This window comes from Musa acuminata, chromosome BXJ2-11, assembly GCF_036884655.1.
Source record: "Musa acuminata AAA Group cultivar baxijiao chromosome BXJ2-11, Cavendish_Baxijiao_AAA, whole genome shotgun sequence".
Lineage (NCBI taxonomy): Eukaryota > Viridiplantae > Streptophyta > Magnoliopsida > Zingiberales > Musaceae > Musa > Musa acuminata.
In genome coordinates this window covers 26,150,041-26,168,785 of record NC_088348.1, presented here as the reverse complement: position 1 = coordinate 26,168,785, position 18,745 = coordinate 26,150,041, and the positions used below count along the sequence as shown (strand labels likewise).

The following is an 18,745-nucleotide window of genomic DNA, read 5'->3' as shown; positions in this document are numbered from 1 at the left end:
TACTGTTTCAAGGTATTGTTTAGTTTAACCATATTCTTGCAAAAACAATATATTGCAAGGGTCTTAGGATAAACAATTTGTCATTTTACTTGAAAGCTTAACATTTTGTTGATTACATAAGACTTTCTATGCAATTAAAAGCCGACAAATAATTTGAATTTCAAGGTGCATGTCAATTATAGTATATCAAGATGGACTTTGGATTGATGATGATTAGATTATGATGATAAGGGTGCTTGTAATTTGATAGAACACTTCACTCAATATAGATATCTTATATTTGACCGATTATACAAGTTAAGCTTTTATAAACAACTATGATTGACTTTGTAGGAGAAATATAGTACAAGTGACAAAGATTAATATATATTTGATTTTGTGACCCTTTATAATTAATAAGATATATAATGAAACTAATTGAATTCTGATGAATTAATAGAAAAGAAGTTGATATTATAGTATGACTTCTTGTGGGATGTCCTTGGGAGGAACTCTCATAATAATTTATTCTAGACTTCATCTGTTTTTGCCTATAAATAAATAAGACCTCTAGGGACTGAAAGACAAATGTTATGCAACTCATAAAGGATACGATTGAGGGACAGTTTTTCTCTCACAATCTTTCCTGAACCATAAATTTAAATGATCATGTGGAAGGATAGGAAGAGAAGAGAATGAAAGTCCAGTTCTCCAAACACGATGCCCATGCAGATCTCACAAAGATCATTTTTAGATGACATCAAAGGTATGTATCATAAAACTAGATCTAATATTATTTGATTTTAATCCTGACATAAAAAAATTATTTCCGTATTTCATTAGGTATATTACATATTTTATGCTTACATAATATTGATATTGATTTCATAATAATTTTTTTTGGATGAGGTTCAAACCTTTCGTTCTTAGTCAATGATTGCTATAATCCACCGGTTAAGATATTAATTATAGAATATATTAAGAGAAATAGTTGCTTATTTGCCAATTTAATTCTATTTATATTGTCTGTTTATGTCTTGGCCTTCACAGTGCCTTCGTTCCCAGCAAGAATCACGTACTTGTCCTTCCTCGTGAGTGCAGTGCACCGAAACCCCAGAGCGCTTCCGATTTCACGCTGCACAAGGTTGGCAACCTCATAGCTGCTGCCGCTCCTCCTGCGCAGGCACCCCGTCGGTATCTTCTGCAGGAACTCGAGGTGGTACTCCGGCCGTGGGTTCATGAGGAAGAAGAAGGAGTCCAAGAACTTGAACCCGCTCGCCGTCGTGCCGTAGAACATGCCGACCCTGGCGGCCAACGCCACCGGCACCACCTCCTCGGCCAGCTCCACGAACAGCGGGCTGAACCTTAGCAGATAGGGTTCCCTGCACGTGGTGCCCTCGGGGCACACCACCAGGTCTCCCTGGCTCAGCAGCCTCTCCATCTTCCGCCTGTCCTCCTCCTTGCTTCGCGTGAGTCTCACCGTCCTGATCGGAGACAGGGCTTCGGTTATCGGGCTGACGCTGTAGGTGACGGCGACGACGAGCTTGTTGAGCATGACGGAGATGTAGACCGGATCAAGGAGGGTCCTGTGGTTGCAGACGTAGAGCTTGTGTTGTCGGTCGTCGGCGGATGCGTGAGGGTTCAGGACCCGGTTCGTCATTCCGGTGGCAGATCCGATAGGGATGGAGATGGTGTAGGGCAAGGAGAGGAAGACGATGGTCCTAAGGATGGAGAGGGAGACGCCGAAAGGGAACCAGACGAACATGGCGAGTGTGGCCATTGGTGTGGGCTTGAACGCCATTCTGCCGTCGTGGAACACCATTGCCTTTGGGTACTCTTCTCTCGGCAACCTCTGCCAGTTCTTCTTCTCAGCTTCAGTCACCAGGTAAATTTCCTGTATCAACCTTGATCAATGGACTTACTTCTGCTTGCACGTTTTCTTACAGTGACATCAAAGCAAGTCAAAGCTGTGCGGGTGTTGGGAAAGCGAAGCAAAAGACAGTAAGAAAGCTTGCCAAGTTGGGTGATCGGGATTGATGGTCACTAATGGAGAAAGCTGACACGCCTATCTACTTTTGTCTGGCCTAAGCATTGCCCTCAGTGGTTGATCGACTACACTTGGCGTTGGCTTCTCCATTAGCTAAGCAAATGCTTTTGGATAAACTAATACGATTTCTGATCAGAGTTCATGCAGCGGATCACGAAATACTAGTAAGAAAGCGATGGAAGGAAATCATCAAGGAACTAATGGAGTGACTTCTGCTCACAGTTTCCTGTAGACTCTAAAGCTTCACCCACTAATGGAGCGAGCTCATTTGTCTGTCTCACCTCATGCCACACTTGTTAAGGCCTCTAAAGGGAGAAATAATTGAAGTTGTTGAAATATTAAATCAAGCTTTATGATTAAATAAAAGTTTGATTTTAGAGTGCTAATCAAGGATACAAGTTCCTATCATGGTTGAAGTCAAAATCTTAAGCTTAGATACATATATAAGATATGCTTCATGTAATGGTTTAGGTATATGATGGGAGAAAGTAGAGCTAAAAGATGCATGGAGTTTCTCTATCCTCCTCCTCTATTGTCACTCTATGATTTCTTAATATTCATCATTTTTTTTTCTCAAAATCAGTTCTATATGTTACATAAATGCAGATGAGTAACTCACCTTGCAATGAGAGAAAAGTTGGTGCTGAGGAGATTTGATGTAGCTTCCAAACCCAATGGCATCTTCACCAAATGCATTCTCCAAACCCAAGTAGCTGTCTTCCTCCATTAACCCAGTATAGTAGCCATTGAAGACCTTCAGCTCCCTTGCCACCACCAAATCCACCTCCAAGTACTCCTTGAGGAACCCTTCCACCATGACACTGGGCATGCCACTGACACAGACCTTCTTCCCTGCCATCCTCAACACCTCAAACCCTTCCAGCCCCACATCCTCCAGCAAGTGTTTGGGGAGGACCGCTATCCCTGTCCTGAACCCCTGCTTTCTGATCCCAAGGAAGCACACCAGCACCATGATCTGTAAACCCACCTCCTGGCTCAAGCAACACAGCAAAGGGTAGAGAAGCAAGAGGATGAGGCCTCTCAAGATGCACCCTGCTTCCAAGGCCACAAGCATGAAGTAAGGGAAAGTGGACGAGGACCTCAGGAGGCCTCCCTCCACGTCTAGCACTAGGGTTTGGTCATGGAGGTGGCACAAGGAGAGATGATTCTTCTGTAGCTTTAGATGGAGCTCTCTTCTGTGGAGGGACAGTGGGTTGGCCAGCCTGCTTCGGAGAGAGCGGTAGAAGGAGAGCAATGACTTGGAGAAGGCCTTTGAAGCCATGTAAACCCTTCTTCTTCTTCCTCCTCTCTTTAGAGATAAAGCGTCCTATTTATAGCGGCATGGAAACCATGATAACAAGGAGAAGAGAGAGAGAGAGAGAGAGAGAGGGAGATCGCCAGTGGGATTGGATTGACTTGGGGAGGCGGAGTTGATCCATTCTGATATCGAGCATGAAAGAAACAGGTGAGACTGATGGCTCACCTTAAGCTAATATTGAATCGTGTCTTAGTCGATCAAGACCGACAGGGAGCTGTTCCACGTGACAGGGAAGCAGCAGAAAGGATTAATGCATGAGTGCATGCGTTTACAGACGGAAACTATTTGTCTTCTGCAAATAAACTATGCACGCTAAGCCGGTGAGCATCTGCCACAGCAATGGAGGTAGATTTCATGGAACAGAGGTGCGATGGTGCATCATCACGTTGGCATGTCAAAGGTGTAAAGTTGGAATGTGATGGTACAACCCGAAGGGTTATTCCGTGGGCGGGTTGGTGACATCTCCATTTCCCTCCCAAACCCGAGTCAAACAAGACCAAGAAACGGGTCCCTTCTGCTTACTCCGGGAAACATCACCGCACGTTCCTGATGAGTATAAGAGATCGATTAGAACAGGAATAAATAATAATAATAATAATCATAATAATCCTCTGATTATAACTAAAACATATTTTTTAAAATAAAATAAATTAAATTAAATAGAGAGTTCGAAATAAAATTCGAAAGGCCCATAAAATCATTTAAGTCTTAAACTTGCTACTCGATCTCGATTCTCTTGCACACATGAACATGAAGAATCGAAATAAAAAAAAAGGAAAGATTGTCGAAATGGAACGAAAAAATAATCACACTAATAACTAGACAAATCAGGAGATTGTCGAAAGGAATCGAAAAACCAAGTTGTATAAATAATTATAGAAAATGATCGAGAAAAGAAAAAAAGGGCTTAATTAGATTTTAAGACAAATTTAATTTTGCTCCTCTGTATTCCTCTCCCATATTAGAAGGGGCACTGCATTTTTGGAGACTACTGCTACTACTTATTTCATCTTCCATTGTGCAATACCAAATATTTTCAGCCCTCATTTTATTTATTTTTTTGAAAATATCAATTAAATTAATTAGCTGAGTGGAATAATATAATAATATTACCCCAACTTTGAATCGGTCACCACGGCCGACCCATAACCTACGGATGATAATAATATGCCATAGCCATAGAACACCGAGCTAATTTAGTGAAAGAATGTTGCAGCAGTATACTCACCGATACTTAGTGCCACTTCCAACTGTAGCAGTCCATTGGCTCCTTCGGATACAAATATATCATCAACTCTACAAGACATCTGCAGGAGACAGTGATACAGCAAAAACGACAAGGGAAGAAGGGGTTGATTCATCACACATGAAATCATGTCAATGTCATGAGAAAAAGGATCCAGGAGAAAGTTCCAAGTATTTGTTGACTTCTACTATTATTCTCAAGCATAGAATATCAAACAAGAGAGGATAGATCCTGAAACCAGGCGGCAGAGCCACACTCACATGTTCAATTAAGACTTCACTTGAGGTGCAGGTTCATTCTTGGGAACCGATTCCGTGGAGACTGCCTCAAGCGTCTTGAAGAACTCCTCTGGAAGCTGGCAAGGCCGGTGTTGAGGGACATGTTTAGGAATCGAAGTGTCATCTTCGATGAGCTCACATTCGTAGTCCTCGGGAACTCCCCATGGCTCCCACTCTGCAGTTTCATATGTGGATATATATAATGAACTGATGGGGGAAAAAGGAAGTAATTTAGATGAGACAAATACCAGGAAACGTCCATGAAAAAGATGACTAGTTTAGACTTGAAAACCATGTCCAGAGATTTCAACAAGTAGCTCCTCATGGTAGATGTTCAAAGCTAACGAGGAAAACTCCACTTTAGATACAATATCAAATTCCTCCTAAAAGCTATCTTACTATAATCTAATTCTTCACTACCACTCAGGTGGGGAGAAAAAAAAAAGGAACACCCAAGTGTCTCATCAAAGGCCCTGAATCCTGTGAAGAACATATGGTTTGTGGGCTTAACAGTCTTTTATCATCATCACCAACCCCTAGCAGAACTACTGTCAAAGGATCAGGTATTCTGGAGGACCCATGTTGGTGTACCACAGAAAGGTGGCATCATCCAAGAGACAGTGGACACTGGAATATGAATGAGAAAGGGGTGATTGTGTCAATTCTGTTGATGCCGCCTGCTTCACCAAGGGGTCATACTTTCTGTGTTACTCTAGGGTGATTGCAGCATGCCAGCATCAGAATTATAAATGACACCACCTACAACTCTAGCATGCAATACTTCACATTCAACCAACTAGAGAAGATTGTGTCAATTCTGAATCTTTGTTCTAGCCACATTAACCTAGGCCATGATTGGACATAGTATGTAATACAAATATATGGATGTCGTGTGGTACTTTACCACAGACACAGTATGTGGGGGCTAGTTTTGATCAGATTACTAGTTTCACTTGTGATCCACCTGGCCCATGTGTTTATATATTTACATATATAACTATTTTCAAAAAATAACTTTAAAGATGTTTGTTTTTCTATTTTCTCTTCTCTTTTTCCTTCCATTAAGTATCTGTTTAAAACTATAATGGGAGAGGATTCGCACCCTGTAATTCCCAGGACTCGAATCCTTCTCTTTCTTGAGCATGTATATGAGCAACAAACATCACTTGGAACCTTAGAGCCCTCAACCATGTGAAAATCAGCAATGCATAGCACAAAGCAAAACTGTGGACTCCTCTGTCTCCACCCCTTCTCTTCACTTCTCCCTTTCTGACTACAAAAGGATGGTGGGCAAATTCAGCCACCTACTCCCTTTTTCTTCTTAATGCAGTACCATGATTTGTCCTTGACAATCTAGACTATGCACCATAGGACCCAAGAAGGAAATTCGCAACAAACTGGAACAACTTGTTTGAATTATGTTTCCAGGGCAACTTCTTTGGATTACGCCAAATCAAAATCTAACTCACTCAAGCATTTCACTGAATTCTATAAGTTAACCAAAGAATAAACTATTACTTTTCTCAAATATCAATTTATAAGAAATTTTTGCAACTAAAATCATGAACTTCCTTGGCATTCTATTCAATCTACAACAGCTAATTTGATCATATAATAGCAGTTCAGTACCCTGACAAAAAAGAACCTAATTCAAATATAATCTCTGTATTCAATATGCTCATTTAGTTAAGAGCTGAATCTTTGATCTACTCATTAAAAGGATGCACTTCAAGATAATGGCCAATGAACTTATGCACAACAAATTCAGAAGTTAGAAAGGTCATTAGATTGTTTGGGGATTAGGACTACATTAGAAAATTAGCAAAAAAGAAAAGAAAAGGATATGACATAAAATTTTAGAAAAGAATATTGTATAATAATACATTAGATTTATTCTGAATATTTGTAGCATCCTCCAATTTTTACAATGGCATCCATATTTCCTTAGGATATTAAAGGTTGCTTTATATCCTTCTTTCCACTTTCTATTCTCTACATGGAAGTGAATGACAGACATTGTAAGCTGTAGATGGCAAGTGCAACAGTACCAGTATCTCCTCTATTTTACAATTATAATCACAGGTTTCCCTTTTACATTTCTCCACTGGCTTCACACTTCTCCTACCACTTGTATCGTTTCTCCCTTCCTATTTTTTTTCTTTGGCTTCTCCCCCCTTCTACTTCTTGTTTGAACACTACCAAATCAGCTAAACATGGTTATAGTCAGCCAATTTCCATTGAGTTTAGATTATTCTAGTTGATTCTCACAAATTGACCATAACCAAATCAGCTGAAACCAAAAACTATATTCTTATATATACTACTCATCTTAGAACAGCTAAATCTAGAATATAGAAATTAAACTAGAAATGTAAATCTCACCCAAGGAACAAGTTGTTCAATAATGGTGGAGACTGGAGAGATCTTTCTAAACATAGTTTATAAAATTGGTACCAGGATTGGCAGCTGCAAAAGATGACATGACCAGAATCAGTGAGAAAGGTTGAATTGGGATAGGTCGAATCAGACTGAGAGGATTAAAATCGGTCAAAATGTAATTTAAAAATTAAAAATAATAAAAACATAAATAAGCAAAACACGAAAAAGCATAAGAAATATTTGAGAAATATAGAATTTCTTGCTAAAAGATACTTTTAGCAAAGATACATAAAACAAAAAATAAAAAAAGATATAAAATTGTATAACAAAAGAGAATGAAATTTATAAAAATTATTCACCAAAAAATAACTATTATACATTTATTAGAAATAAATCATAATCGCACAGGATATTATTATAGAAAATGACTATTCCATACATTGTAGGAGATCCAAAGTTTATCAACCAATAGTTTTGAAGATAATGATAAAATTATCAGGGTCCCAATGCTCCCCTAATCACTATGCAGGTAGACAAATAAAGAAAAAGATATGGAATTAATTTTGACTACTATGGCATCTCTCTATTCTATGTAAGAAAGTCCCTACTTCCTTAAGAAATTAGAACTCCTTTGAAACATTCCCCTTTTCTATTCCTGTGATACTTCTCTATCTTGATACTGCAATGATGATTGCATACAGTAAATGGAATTGTTGCAATAAAAAGTCAATAGTAGCATTGTTTCCTCATCTGTTACAGTTACAGTAACTCCTACTTTCCTGTTTCAGCTTTCATCTTCTTATACTTCTCGCTCCTTTTCTCTTTCTTTTTTGAGGTTATGAAGTCGACTAAAATTGATCAAAATCAACCAACACCAGTTCGATTCAATTGCTTCTAGTTTTTTCCTACAATTTTACAGTCATATGGCCACGAAATTGACTGGCATACAGATCAACCCTGAAGAATACCCATATGGATCAAGCAAATCATATCAAAATTGGCAATATAGCAAATTGTGTTTCGAATTTTTGGTTGATACTGGATGAGGATGGCTCAAAAGAAATGGAATGATTTGATAGAGCCAACTCCTTTTTGATCTGGTTTGTGAGTAGAGAATCTAATGACTGGGAATAGGATGCTATAGATATGAAGTATATTGGTATTATAAAGTTCCACATACCCAAAAAACTAAGGGAGTGCAAAAGATGAGAAAATCGTAACTACCATCCAGACATGAACTTGATAACTTTCTATGGCATTTGGCATCTCAAAATAACCCTTTCTTATTGTCTAACAAGGCCTCTGTGCAGGATGCTCCACCTGTTTTTGCCAAGTGATCACCTACCTGTTGGTATTAAGTAGGTTCTCACCTTAGTTTGTCCCATTAAGTGGAATTCTAAGCATGTATTCTTTCTTTTCTATCTTTCTGAAAAGGTGTGGCATCCATAGCATATGACTCAAGGGATGGGAAGATCGTTTGGCACTGGAAACGAGGCTTTTTTTTCCACATATCTTAACTGTTGATAGCAAGATCCTTGGGATCAAATCTCATTAACCTTTTGTATAAAAAAAAAATTTTCTACCATTCAGCCGCCTCCATTTCTCTTCTTGCTCTCACCAAGGTCACATTCCATTCCCTCTGTAGCCTTCTCTTGGCCTCTCCTCCCTTCCCTCCCTCTCCTTCTCTCTTAGATAACATTTTGAGGCATTGGCAGACAGATCTCCACTCTGAAAGAATTATAGATAAAAGACCTCATGTGCAATGTTAATGTTGAAACTTATAAAGGTTTTCATTTTAGAGATACAAAGAAGAAAGGATAAGATGATCCCAATACCAAGCAGGTAAATCAAATTGCTCAACCTAAAATCATGATCCAAATAGAGAAAGCGGTGCCTCAAGAAGCACGTTTCACCCTGATCAAATCCAACAATGAACCTCAAACACCGATAGAACTAGGGCCAACTATATGATCAATAGAATGCTGATCTCCCTTCGAAGAAGAAAAAAAGAAGTGGAAAAAAAACTCATTTTTACAGTAATAAAACCCTAAAGATCCACATTTTACTACTAAATTTTTTAAGAGACTTCAACAAAGAGGAAATTAGCATGCAAAAATAATGTAAACTACAAGGACCACACAGTTACAGACAGAGAAAGCCCTAATAACTCATATTTACAGTAATAAAACCCTAAAGATCCACATTTTACTGATAAACTTGTGAACAGATTTCAACAAAGATGGAATTAGCATACAGAATAAGGTAAATTACAAGGATCACGAAGGTTCAGACAGCGAAAGCCCTATACACGGACAAATACGATTCGCAAAATAACGATTGAGGTCCAAGCAAGCATCACCATGACTGCAAAAGGATGGAAAAAGGAAGAAAGGAGTATAGAGATACCGACCGATCATCTTTCCGATGAGCTTGAGCTCGTCCTGTGCCTCCTCGATGAGCTCCTCGACCTGGCCGCAGCCAAGGCGCTTCTCGATGGCCTCCCAGTCCTCCTCCTCCTGGCAGACCTGGAGGCGGTGGCGAGTGAAGCTCTCGACGGCCTTGCGGTAGCCCTCATCCTGGGGCACGGCCTGGATCTCCTTGAGGGTGCGGGTGTAGAGGGAGACGAGCACCTCCCGGGCGTTGGGCACCACGTCGAGCCCCACGATCCCCGTCGTCTCTTTCACCTTCTTCGCCGCCTGCATCATCATCGCCCCCATCCCACCCCTCAGCATCACCCGTCGCAGAAACATCTTTCGCCGCCCCGATCGAGATCTTCCGATCGAAATGATGGGAGAAAGCGCAGGTGATATGAAGAGAGAGTTCGAGAATGGACGGCGTAAAACAAGTATGATGAGCACCGATGTCGATCAGACGGCTTCAGATTTCACTTCTCTAAAACATGGACCTGGATCCAAAACATTCGGGTCTCCAACATGGGCCAGCCTTTTGCTCCTGTCGGCCCAATTACTGGCCACTTTTGTATCGTGGTGGAGCATTGTAGCTCTTTTCCTTTTATATTGGTTTTTCTATTTTTAATTTTTTTTATATAGGAGCTTACTATTTAAAGGGTTTTTTACTATTTTATAATATCTTAAAATTAATAAAATAATATTTTACTATTCATAATCCCATAATTTTGCTTTTACTCTCCTCTTTTTCTTTTTTTTTTTCTTCCCCACAACTATCGTTTAGGCATTATATTACCATCAATGCTCCATCATCCAAGGTCCGAAACTTGATATCTTTTGAGTTAATATAATTGATTATAATATATAATTTTTAAAATTTTAAATTATTTTAGTAAATATCAAAAAATTATTTCTTATCTCCTCTTCAATTTGTATTTTTTTTATTTTTTAATATTTTATGTCACCTCCGATAATTAAGAGGGGGAGAAGAAGAAAGGAAGAATATATATATATATATATATATATAATTAAAATTAAATTATAAATTGAGAGCTAACATGAGAATATTTAAAGTTTGCTCGCGGTAATTTATGGCCTATCGAGAAAATCAATGATTGCATCTTTGATGTATGACGGCGATCCTCAAATATCGTAGAATAGAATGTGATATGATGAGATATAATGCAATAAAAACAAAGACAGCCCCAAGTAGGATTCAAACCTACGACCAATCAATTAATAGTCGATCGCTCTACCACTGAGCTACTAGGGAACAATGGGAGATTTGACATCATAAAGTTCAACCCCCGTTTTCAACCTATGAATAATATGAGTCCGAAGTTTCCTTCGTAACTCGGAACTTCTTCGTAGTGGCTCCGTTCCATGAAACCTCAAAGTGGCTCTATTTCATTATATTTCATCTATATCCCAATTATATTCAATTAATATCCCTTTGGTGTCATTGACATAAGAGATGTCATTTATAGTCTATCTGATTCTATATATATGGAAAGTTAAGAAGTCATCATATAATAATCAAAAAATTATAATAGAAAAGAAAAAGGGGGTTTGTGATGATTTTTAAATCTTTTATGTATGAAGATAATAAATTCTATCATTTTGGTCAGACTCTATTATGGATTTTTGACCACATTCTTCATAGGGCCCTCTTATCTCTTCCTTCTTCAAGTTCGAGTTATGGAAGAAGGAACCGAAAAGGAAGTAACAGCAATAACTGGTTTCATTACGGGACTGCTCATGATGTTCATATCGATCTATTATGCGCCTCTGCATCTAGTATTAGGTAGACCTCATACAATTACTGTTGTAGTTCTACCTTTTTTTTTGTTTCATTTCTTCGGGAACAATCACAAAAATATTTTTGATTATGGGTCTACTACCATAAATTCAATGTGTAATCTCAGCATTCAATGTGTATTCCTGAATAATCTCATTTTTCAATTATTCAACTATTTCATTTTACCAAGTTCAACATTAGTCCGATTAGTCAACATTTATATATTTCGAAGCTACAAAAAGATATTATTTGTAACAAGTAGTTTTATTGGTTGGTTAATTGGTTACATTTTTTTTATGAAATGGGTTGGATTTATTGGTTGGTTAATTTGTAACAAGGTTCCTAAATAGGTACATTGCTAAATCTAATAGGTACCTTACTAAATCTAATAGGTACCTTATGTTAGAATTAAGAAATTCAATGGCTTGAATTTTTATTATTCTCTTATTTATCATCGATGTCTACTATTTAGGTAGAATATTGTCGCCTATTATCACTAAAAAACTGAAAGAAACCTCAGAAAAAGGAAGAAATGATATAAAGTGAGAAAGAAAGCGATGTAGACTAAACAGGAACAAGAGGGATACATCGAAAAATACCTTTCCGTTTATTCGGAAGAAAAGAAGGATCGAAACAAAATAGATGTAACGAAAGAGATGAGAGTGAATGAAAAGAGAAAAATAAAGAATGAATTCCACTTTCACTTTAAAGAAGCATGTGATAAAAGATATCCCAAAATATTCTTATTTTGATACCTATTAAGATAATTGGGAATTGGGAAAACTTGAAGAAGAGAAAAATGAAGACTTTTTTCTACTTTGACTTTGAAAAATATATTGTAACTTTTCTTTTTGATTATAAGCAGTAGAATCGTCCATTGTGATATATAAAAAATAATCGATTTGAAAATAACGTACAAAATGAAATGTCATGATATTTTTTTTTATAAGTGTTCAAGTGACGGAAAACAAATAATATCTTTTACATATCAGCCTAGTTTATCAACTTTTTCAAAAATGATAGAACGCAAAATGTCTTCATAAAAATTTTTCCATGAAGACCTATATGATTATTGGGTTTCTTCTACTAATGAGTAAAAAAAATACGACTTGAGTAATGAATTGGTAAGACGAATAAAAACTACGGAAGAAGAAGAAGAAGCAGCATATGATCCTTTTTTGAACGGACTATATCGTGGAACAATAAAAAAATTCTGTTCACATACAATCATAAATGACTTAATTACTTCTACAAACGATTTAATTACTTCTGTAGATTCCATATAAACATTTTGGATAAATAAGATTCATGGAATCTTTCTTATTTCTAAAAATTTTTGAGAATTTGAACATCAAAAGAATCCACTTGATGAGAAATCATCATTTAATTATATTGTTAATTTCTTAACGTCAATCGATGAATCTTCTTTATTTTTGTTGGAAGAAGAAATAAGAATTAATTCATAGAGTAAATTAAAATCCTTGAGATTTTGTATTCGACATAATAACAATCAATCTAAATAATCAAACAAAAAAAAATCAGTAAAAAGGTTCCTCCATGGTCATACAAATTGACCGATGAATTAGAAGGATTGGATAAGAAAATAGAGAAGAACAGAAGGAAGATTATGAAATTAGTTCAAAAAAGCGAAACTGGTCTATAATATTGATCAAGTAGAAATAGAAGAGGTGGCTTTAATATGATATTTGCAACAATCATATTTTAATCGAGGTATAATCCAAGGATCCATGCGTGCTCAAAGACGTAAAACAGTTATTTAGAAAATATTTTAAACAAATGTTCATTCCTTATTGATAAGGTCATTTAGTCCTACATTGGTTGAGGAGTATGAGAACAAATGGCTCATAAGTCTGCTAGGTCTTTCTTACCTTTAAAGATGCTTTTTGGAACACACATGTTCCAAAAGGATAATATTGTGTGGGTATGCCCATCGCCCAAAGCAGACAATTCCTTACGAGCCTACAAGTCGCATCAATGGCCGACCGACTAAATTGTCTCTTATCAAATTAATGCTAAAAAGAGGGCCCGAGTATAACATCTCATTAGTCCCACATCGGAAGTGGGCAATATATATGATTAGCTTATAAGAGTTTGATGAGTGTAATATGTTAACTCCCGCTTAAGTATTTTGGTTCGTGGTAGACTCTCGTCATGACATCGAGGCGTCGCATCGATTGATAAAGTCTTTTTTTTTTTTCATTTTTTGATAGATATAAATATCGAATAATTAATCTTTTTTTAAGAATTCTTAGGGGGAAACCCAAAACTTCCGATTTTGCTTAATATGAGATTGTAAATAACAAAAAAATTATAAATAATAATTTTATTTTTTATTATTTAATTAATATCTTAAAGCGAAAAAAAATTATATCAAGTTGATAACGACTTCTTTTTTTTTCTCCGAGCAAATGGTAAGTGATTGCTCCCTATTTTTGTTATATGAGATATTCAAAATTTTATCAAATAATATTTTAAACATTCAACATTTGATAAGTGGATTTGACAAATAATAAATTTAATGTCTTAAATACAAAATTAGTATATATATATATATAATTTTGATATTAATAAATAAATCTAGTACTAATATTTTTTTCAATAAAGTTTGTGTGAGTTCTAATGAAGTTTTGTATAACATATTTACCAAGTTGAGAAGCAACATAATTCATTTCAGGGATCACAATGCATTTTGTTACATCTATGATAAGACCCTAAAGTCTTATCGTAAAAAAAAAGAAGAGAAAGGGGATGATCACTTCGAGGGCCGATCCCCTCGAAACGATCAAGGAGGACGATCAAGGAGGCCGATCCTCTCGAAGTGATCATCCTCTTTCTCTTCTTTTTTTTTTTATGATAAGACTTTAGGGTCTTATCAATCTAATAGTGCAGAATCTTTAGCTTAGCCTTTTCTTGCCTTTGTCATAAAAAATATCATGTCTATCAAATCATACCAACACAAGTATCAGAAATGAATCTTGGAATTTTGGAAGTTCCAAAAGATTAACAAGAATTCCTCAGAGCAGTGCATGTACATGAGAACAAGAAAAACTCACCACCACGATAAGATCAACCACAAACACAAGCAAAACTAGGAGTTGTGTCAACCATCATTCAGAGGAGTCACTGAAACAAAATATATTTTGGAGGATATGGTGGTTTGCACACAAGCACTGATCCTGCCAAGAAAACATTAGATTTTGGATACGTAGCATGCATGCAAGATAAAAGATTGTATACACCATGTTTACAACTTTGCATGTTACAAATGGTACTATAAAATTGGACAAGAGCTCCGACATCCAGAGAGAAGTAAGCTAGCTAGAGATGGCATAATAAAGTAGCCCCTATTTACAGTAAGCTTTTTAAGAAGTGGACATTAGCAAACAGTACATATTACTCAGAAACCAAAGTGAGCAACCTCTTCATCTTCCTCGGTTTCCTCCTCTGAGAACCTCAGATCCTCCATTGCATCTTCTTCCTCTTCCTCATTATTCTCATCCATTTCAGGATATTCCTTGTCCTTTAAGCCAGTGCTCAGCACCGCTGTCTGTCCTTGAGATGATTCCATGTCTCTCTGCAATCTCTCCATGTTCTCGCTCCTGCAGTATGCTTCTAGACGCTCCTTCTCAGCTCTTCGTTTGTCAAGATCAGCTCTGCAAGAGTACAGAGAATGGATTAAGTCCCAGTAAAGTCAGTTTCAGAAGCAAAATTGATCCAGGGTTTGTTATTACTTGTAGTTCTCCATATACTCTTTTGCACTTGCTTCTACTGCACCAAAAAAGGCTTCCATTCCAGCACCAGAAACTGCTGAAACTCCCACGGAACACGTATTTTTATAGAATTCATCAAGTGATAGTGAGAGACTCCTCGATAAAGTTGACGTGTATGATGAATAGGTGTCTAGTGCTGCCTGAAATGCTTCAAAATCTTGCATCCACTAAATACAGGACAACAAAAATCATTACTTGTTGTGTAAGAATTAAAAAAAACACAAAAATACACACCAAGTACCACAGTATTAGAAGTTGCTAAGCTTATGTAGAAGAAAAAACACTGAATTCCTCTTGATGACTCAATAATGATTTCCACAGAAATCTTAACCTCATTGGTTCATAATGGAATCTCAGTGTAGAAAGGTGTGATATGATTACACAATAATTTTCAAATCTCTGGCATCATCCAGTTACAGGTTTACATCCAGAACACAGTACAGAAGTTTCTTTTTTTTTAGACAGACCAAAGTATAGAAGTTGTTATGCTTATGTAGAAGGAAAGAAAACAATTCCATTTGATGGCTCGAGATATTGATTTCCCTAGAAATGTTAACCTTATTGGTCCATAATGGAGTATTGGTGAAGAGAGGTGTGATATGATTATGCAATAGTTCCCAATTTCCTGGCATCATTAAGTTAGAGGTTTACTCCAGACCACCACCGTCATGGTCTAATCCTTTGAAATTTGTAGGCATCATCTCTTTTTTGCATATTCAATATGTGACAGTAACTCCATCTATGTGGAAGTTCTTAATTATGGCTACTGCTTGTGAAACCCTATGAATCACACGAAAGCAGGATACTCCAAATTTGGGGTTAGTCTCATATTTGTTTAATGAATTCCTCCAGGTTATAGTAACTAGCATTATTTTGCTAAATGGCCTCAGTAAACATTTATAATCTAGCATTTAATTATACTCTCATTTCAGAAATCAGTTAACATGTCACCAGAAACTAAACAAGAATTAAAGAAGAATGTCTCAATAACATCTCATAACTAGAACTCATTTGACTCTTTCCCATCTTCTGTATATTTTTCTCCAGCCTTCTATGTGTTACCAATGAACCCAGGTCAGTATGGTAGTTCCACCGCACAAAATGACTCTCTAATAAAAACAAACAGCAAAAGAAAAGCAGCTGCAAAGCAATTTGTGAACGACTTATTGTCAAACATATGCTTAATTTAAATTCTTTTCCTAAGAGACAAAACAGAAAAAAAAAAAACAAGTCCATAAAAGTATTCATCAGAAATCTTTAATGGCATGACTATCGAAATCTAAGAAGACTTATCATTAACATTGAGAACATACATATAATTTTTAATGAGCAGGTGTGAGATATATAGAGCAACTAACTCTATGACATAAAGGAAAGTTTGTATTTTGCGCAGAGCAGGCAAGTAGCAAAACCACATACTCCAAAATTTGTTTTCTAATGTTTCAGAGGATGCCAACAAAAAAATTCATGGCTCATGTCAACCGAGCACATTTGCTATAAATGATAAAACAGAACAATCCATGACGAGGAAGAAGCAATACAGTTGAAATTAATGTACCTCCAGAGCAAACTCATGTCTGGCTACATCAACCTTGTTAAATGTTAGGACTAAAGGTAACCTTGTCTTGTAAAGTATGCTACAAGCATACAGCATATTGCTCATGAAAGTTACTGGATTTGCAGCGCGAGGTGCGTCCACAACATAAGCAATTATCGTGGGAAATGTGGAAGCAAAGGCCTCGGTGATAATTGCTCCAGAAGCTGACCAAGTAAATACTTCAATTTGACCAGGGGTGTCCACCAGAACATAATCAAGCTGGTCAGCCCATCTTTCGATGGCCGATATTACCTACAAAACACGAAGACACTTTCTACTACATTGCTAGGTGTGTGTGTGTGTATATATATATATATATATATATATCACATAAAAGAACAGAAAAAAGTTCAACCTCGTCAGTCTTTGTCGCAAACAGATTCAGGGACGTCAAGATACCACCATTAGGGCCAAGGTTGTAATCCTTCATTACTTCCTTGTAGCGAACAGTGTCTCTTATATCGATGTTTGCAGCGAAAGGAAGGGTCATCACCGCCGGGTCAAGGTTCAGCACATATCCACGGATGCTCGAGGATTGCATGTGGCAGACCAATCTGTGGAGAAATGAAGTTTTTCCACTCGCTGCAAAATGGGAGCCCAATTTGCAATGACAATTTGTTGTTTGGGGGGGAGGGAATCATCAAACCTAACCGTCCTTCCTTCCTAAAGGAAAAATGACATGCCTGCCATTCCAACGACTATAAGGACGACAGGCTTGCTTTTGAAGCTAACACTCGATGAATCAGATAACTTCAAGTTCTCTATCGACTCCGAAAGATCATCCTTCGCTTTGCCGTTTGAATTCGACTAAATTCGATGAACAATTCCTAGTGAAGCAAAAACCGATCTTTAACAGAAAAACATAAGCGACTCCATCTTTTCAAACCTCATCTGCAGTCGGGTCTTCTGAATCCATCTGCATCTGCCAGCTCGAGTTGGAGTCGGAATCCACGTCCATGACAACCGCTGATGTGCTCCAAGAGACTGTCAATCGCCTTCATTTAGCAACTCAATACATAAAATGAATCGGTTCTAATAGTCGGTAAGCAGTGATCAAAGTACTTGAGCTTTAAGGCTATTTCCAAGTAAAGGGCTTCGTACAACGACGACGACGACGACGACGCTGGCGGTCGCCCGCTGAGGGAAACGGAGACCTGGAGTCGAATCGCAAACTAAGAGGTTCGAGGATAGATTTAGGGCTTTGGGGTGAGTAAAACTGTAAATACGTGGTTGTGTCACTGCCATTTGACCCTTGGTCAAAATTAGTAGGGGTGATTTAAATGAAGTAACGCTATTGATAATCTATACAAAAATAATAATAATAATAATATTTTATTTATAATCTCAATATTATCGGTGTTGTTTTTTTTTATATTTTTCCGTTCCCACGAGATCTCGTGCTCCTTAGTGCTGTCATCATCGCTCGTTATTGCTCGTCCTAATCATCATCGTCGACATTGTTTAATATTATCCTATGAATTAAAAAGAATAAAAGAAAGAAAAAACTTAAGAAGATAAGAGAGAAGGAGATTGTATTTACATTCATTTAGAAATAAAAAATAAAAATATTTAAATATCTAAAATAAAGTAAAATTGAATTACAAAGAATAATCTTAAAAAAACATCTGATGTGACCAATATATAGATAACTCAATATGATCAAAGAATTTATTATGAAAAAAATTATTTTATTAATTAAGTTAATAAAACACAAAATTATCATTCCGATATTTATCTATATTATCAACCTAAACTAAAGAAATATATATATATATTTTAAAAAATTATTATTTCATAAATATTATTATATCTCAGATTAACGTGCTTTGTTTTTTTTCATTTTTATTTCTTTATATTTTCTCATAGTTCTGTTCAACAAAATTAAAACCTATTCAGAATAATAT

The 18,745-nt window shown here is 36.8% G+C and overlaps 3 protein-coding genes, 1 non-coding gene and 1 pseudogene across 4 annotated transcripts; 1 reads left to right on the top strand and 4 right to left on the bottom strand.

The window, feature by feature from the left end:
- Positions 1-957: 957 nt before the first annotated feature.
- Positions 958-3,418, bottom strand: LOC135626477 (probable glycerol-3-phosphate acyltransferase 3). The gene is made up of 2 exons (XM_065131802.1): positions 2,646-3,418; positions 958-1,873 (listed from the first exon to the last, which is right to left on the bottom strand). Exons 1-2 carry the CDS (start codon positions 3,306-3,308, stop codon positions 1,010-1,012), a joined length of 1,527 nt encoding a protein of 508 aa, XP_064987874.1. The 5' UTR covers positions 3,309-3,418; the 3' UTR covers positions 958-1,009.
- A 1,249-nt stretch (positions 3,419-4,667) lies between these two features.
- Positions 4,668-10,031, bottom strand: LOC135626481 (probable NADH dehydrogenase [ubiquinone] 1 alpha subcomplex subunit 5, mitochondrial). Its single transcript, XM_065131806.1, has 2 exons — positions 9,658-10,031; positions 4,668-5,043 (listed from the first exon to the last, which is right to left on the bottom strand). The coding sequence occupies exons 1-2, from the start codon at positions 9,995-9,997 to the stop codon at positions 4,859-4,861; spliced, it is 525 nt and encodes a 174-aa protein (XP_064987878.1). The 5' UTR covers positions 9,998-10,031; the 3' UTR covers positions 4,668-4,858.
- An 825-nt stretch (positions 10,032-10,856) lies between these two features.
- On the bottom strand, positions 10,857-10,928 carry TRNAN-AUU (transfer RNA asparagine (anticodon AUU)). Its single transcript has one exon. It is a non-coding gene; the product is annotated as a tRNA-Asn (tRNA).
- Positions 10,929-11,251: 323 nt separating this feature from the next.
- LOC135627567 (putative protein TIC 214 N-terminal part) lies at positions 11,252-12,205 on the top strand (annotated as a pseudogene).
- A 2,464-nt stretch (positions 12,206-14,669) lies between these two features.
- Positions 14,670-18,054, bottom strand: LOC135626482 (GPN-loop GTPase QQT2-like). Its single transcript, XM_065131807.1, has 7 exons — positions 17,904-18,054; positions 17,728-17,825; positions 17,521-17,648; positions 17,197-17,419; positions 16,803-17,093; positions 15,206-15,411; positions 14,670-15,127 (listed from the first exon to the last, which is right to left on the bottom strand). Exons 2-7 carry the CDS (start codon positions 17,797-17,799, stop codon positions 14,872-14,874), a joined length of 1,176 nt encoding a protein of 391 aa, XP_064987879.1. The 5' UTR covers positions 17,800-17,825; positions 17,904-18,054; the 3' UTR covers positions 14,670-14,871.
- Positions 18,055-18,745: the final 691 nt, after the last annotated feature.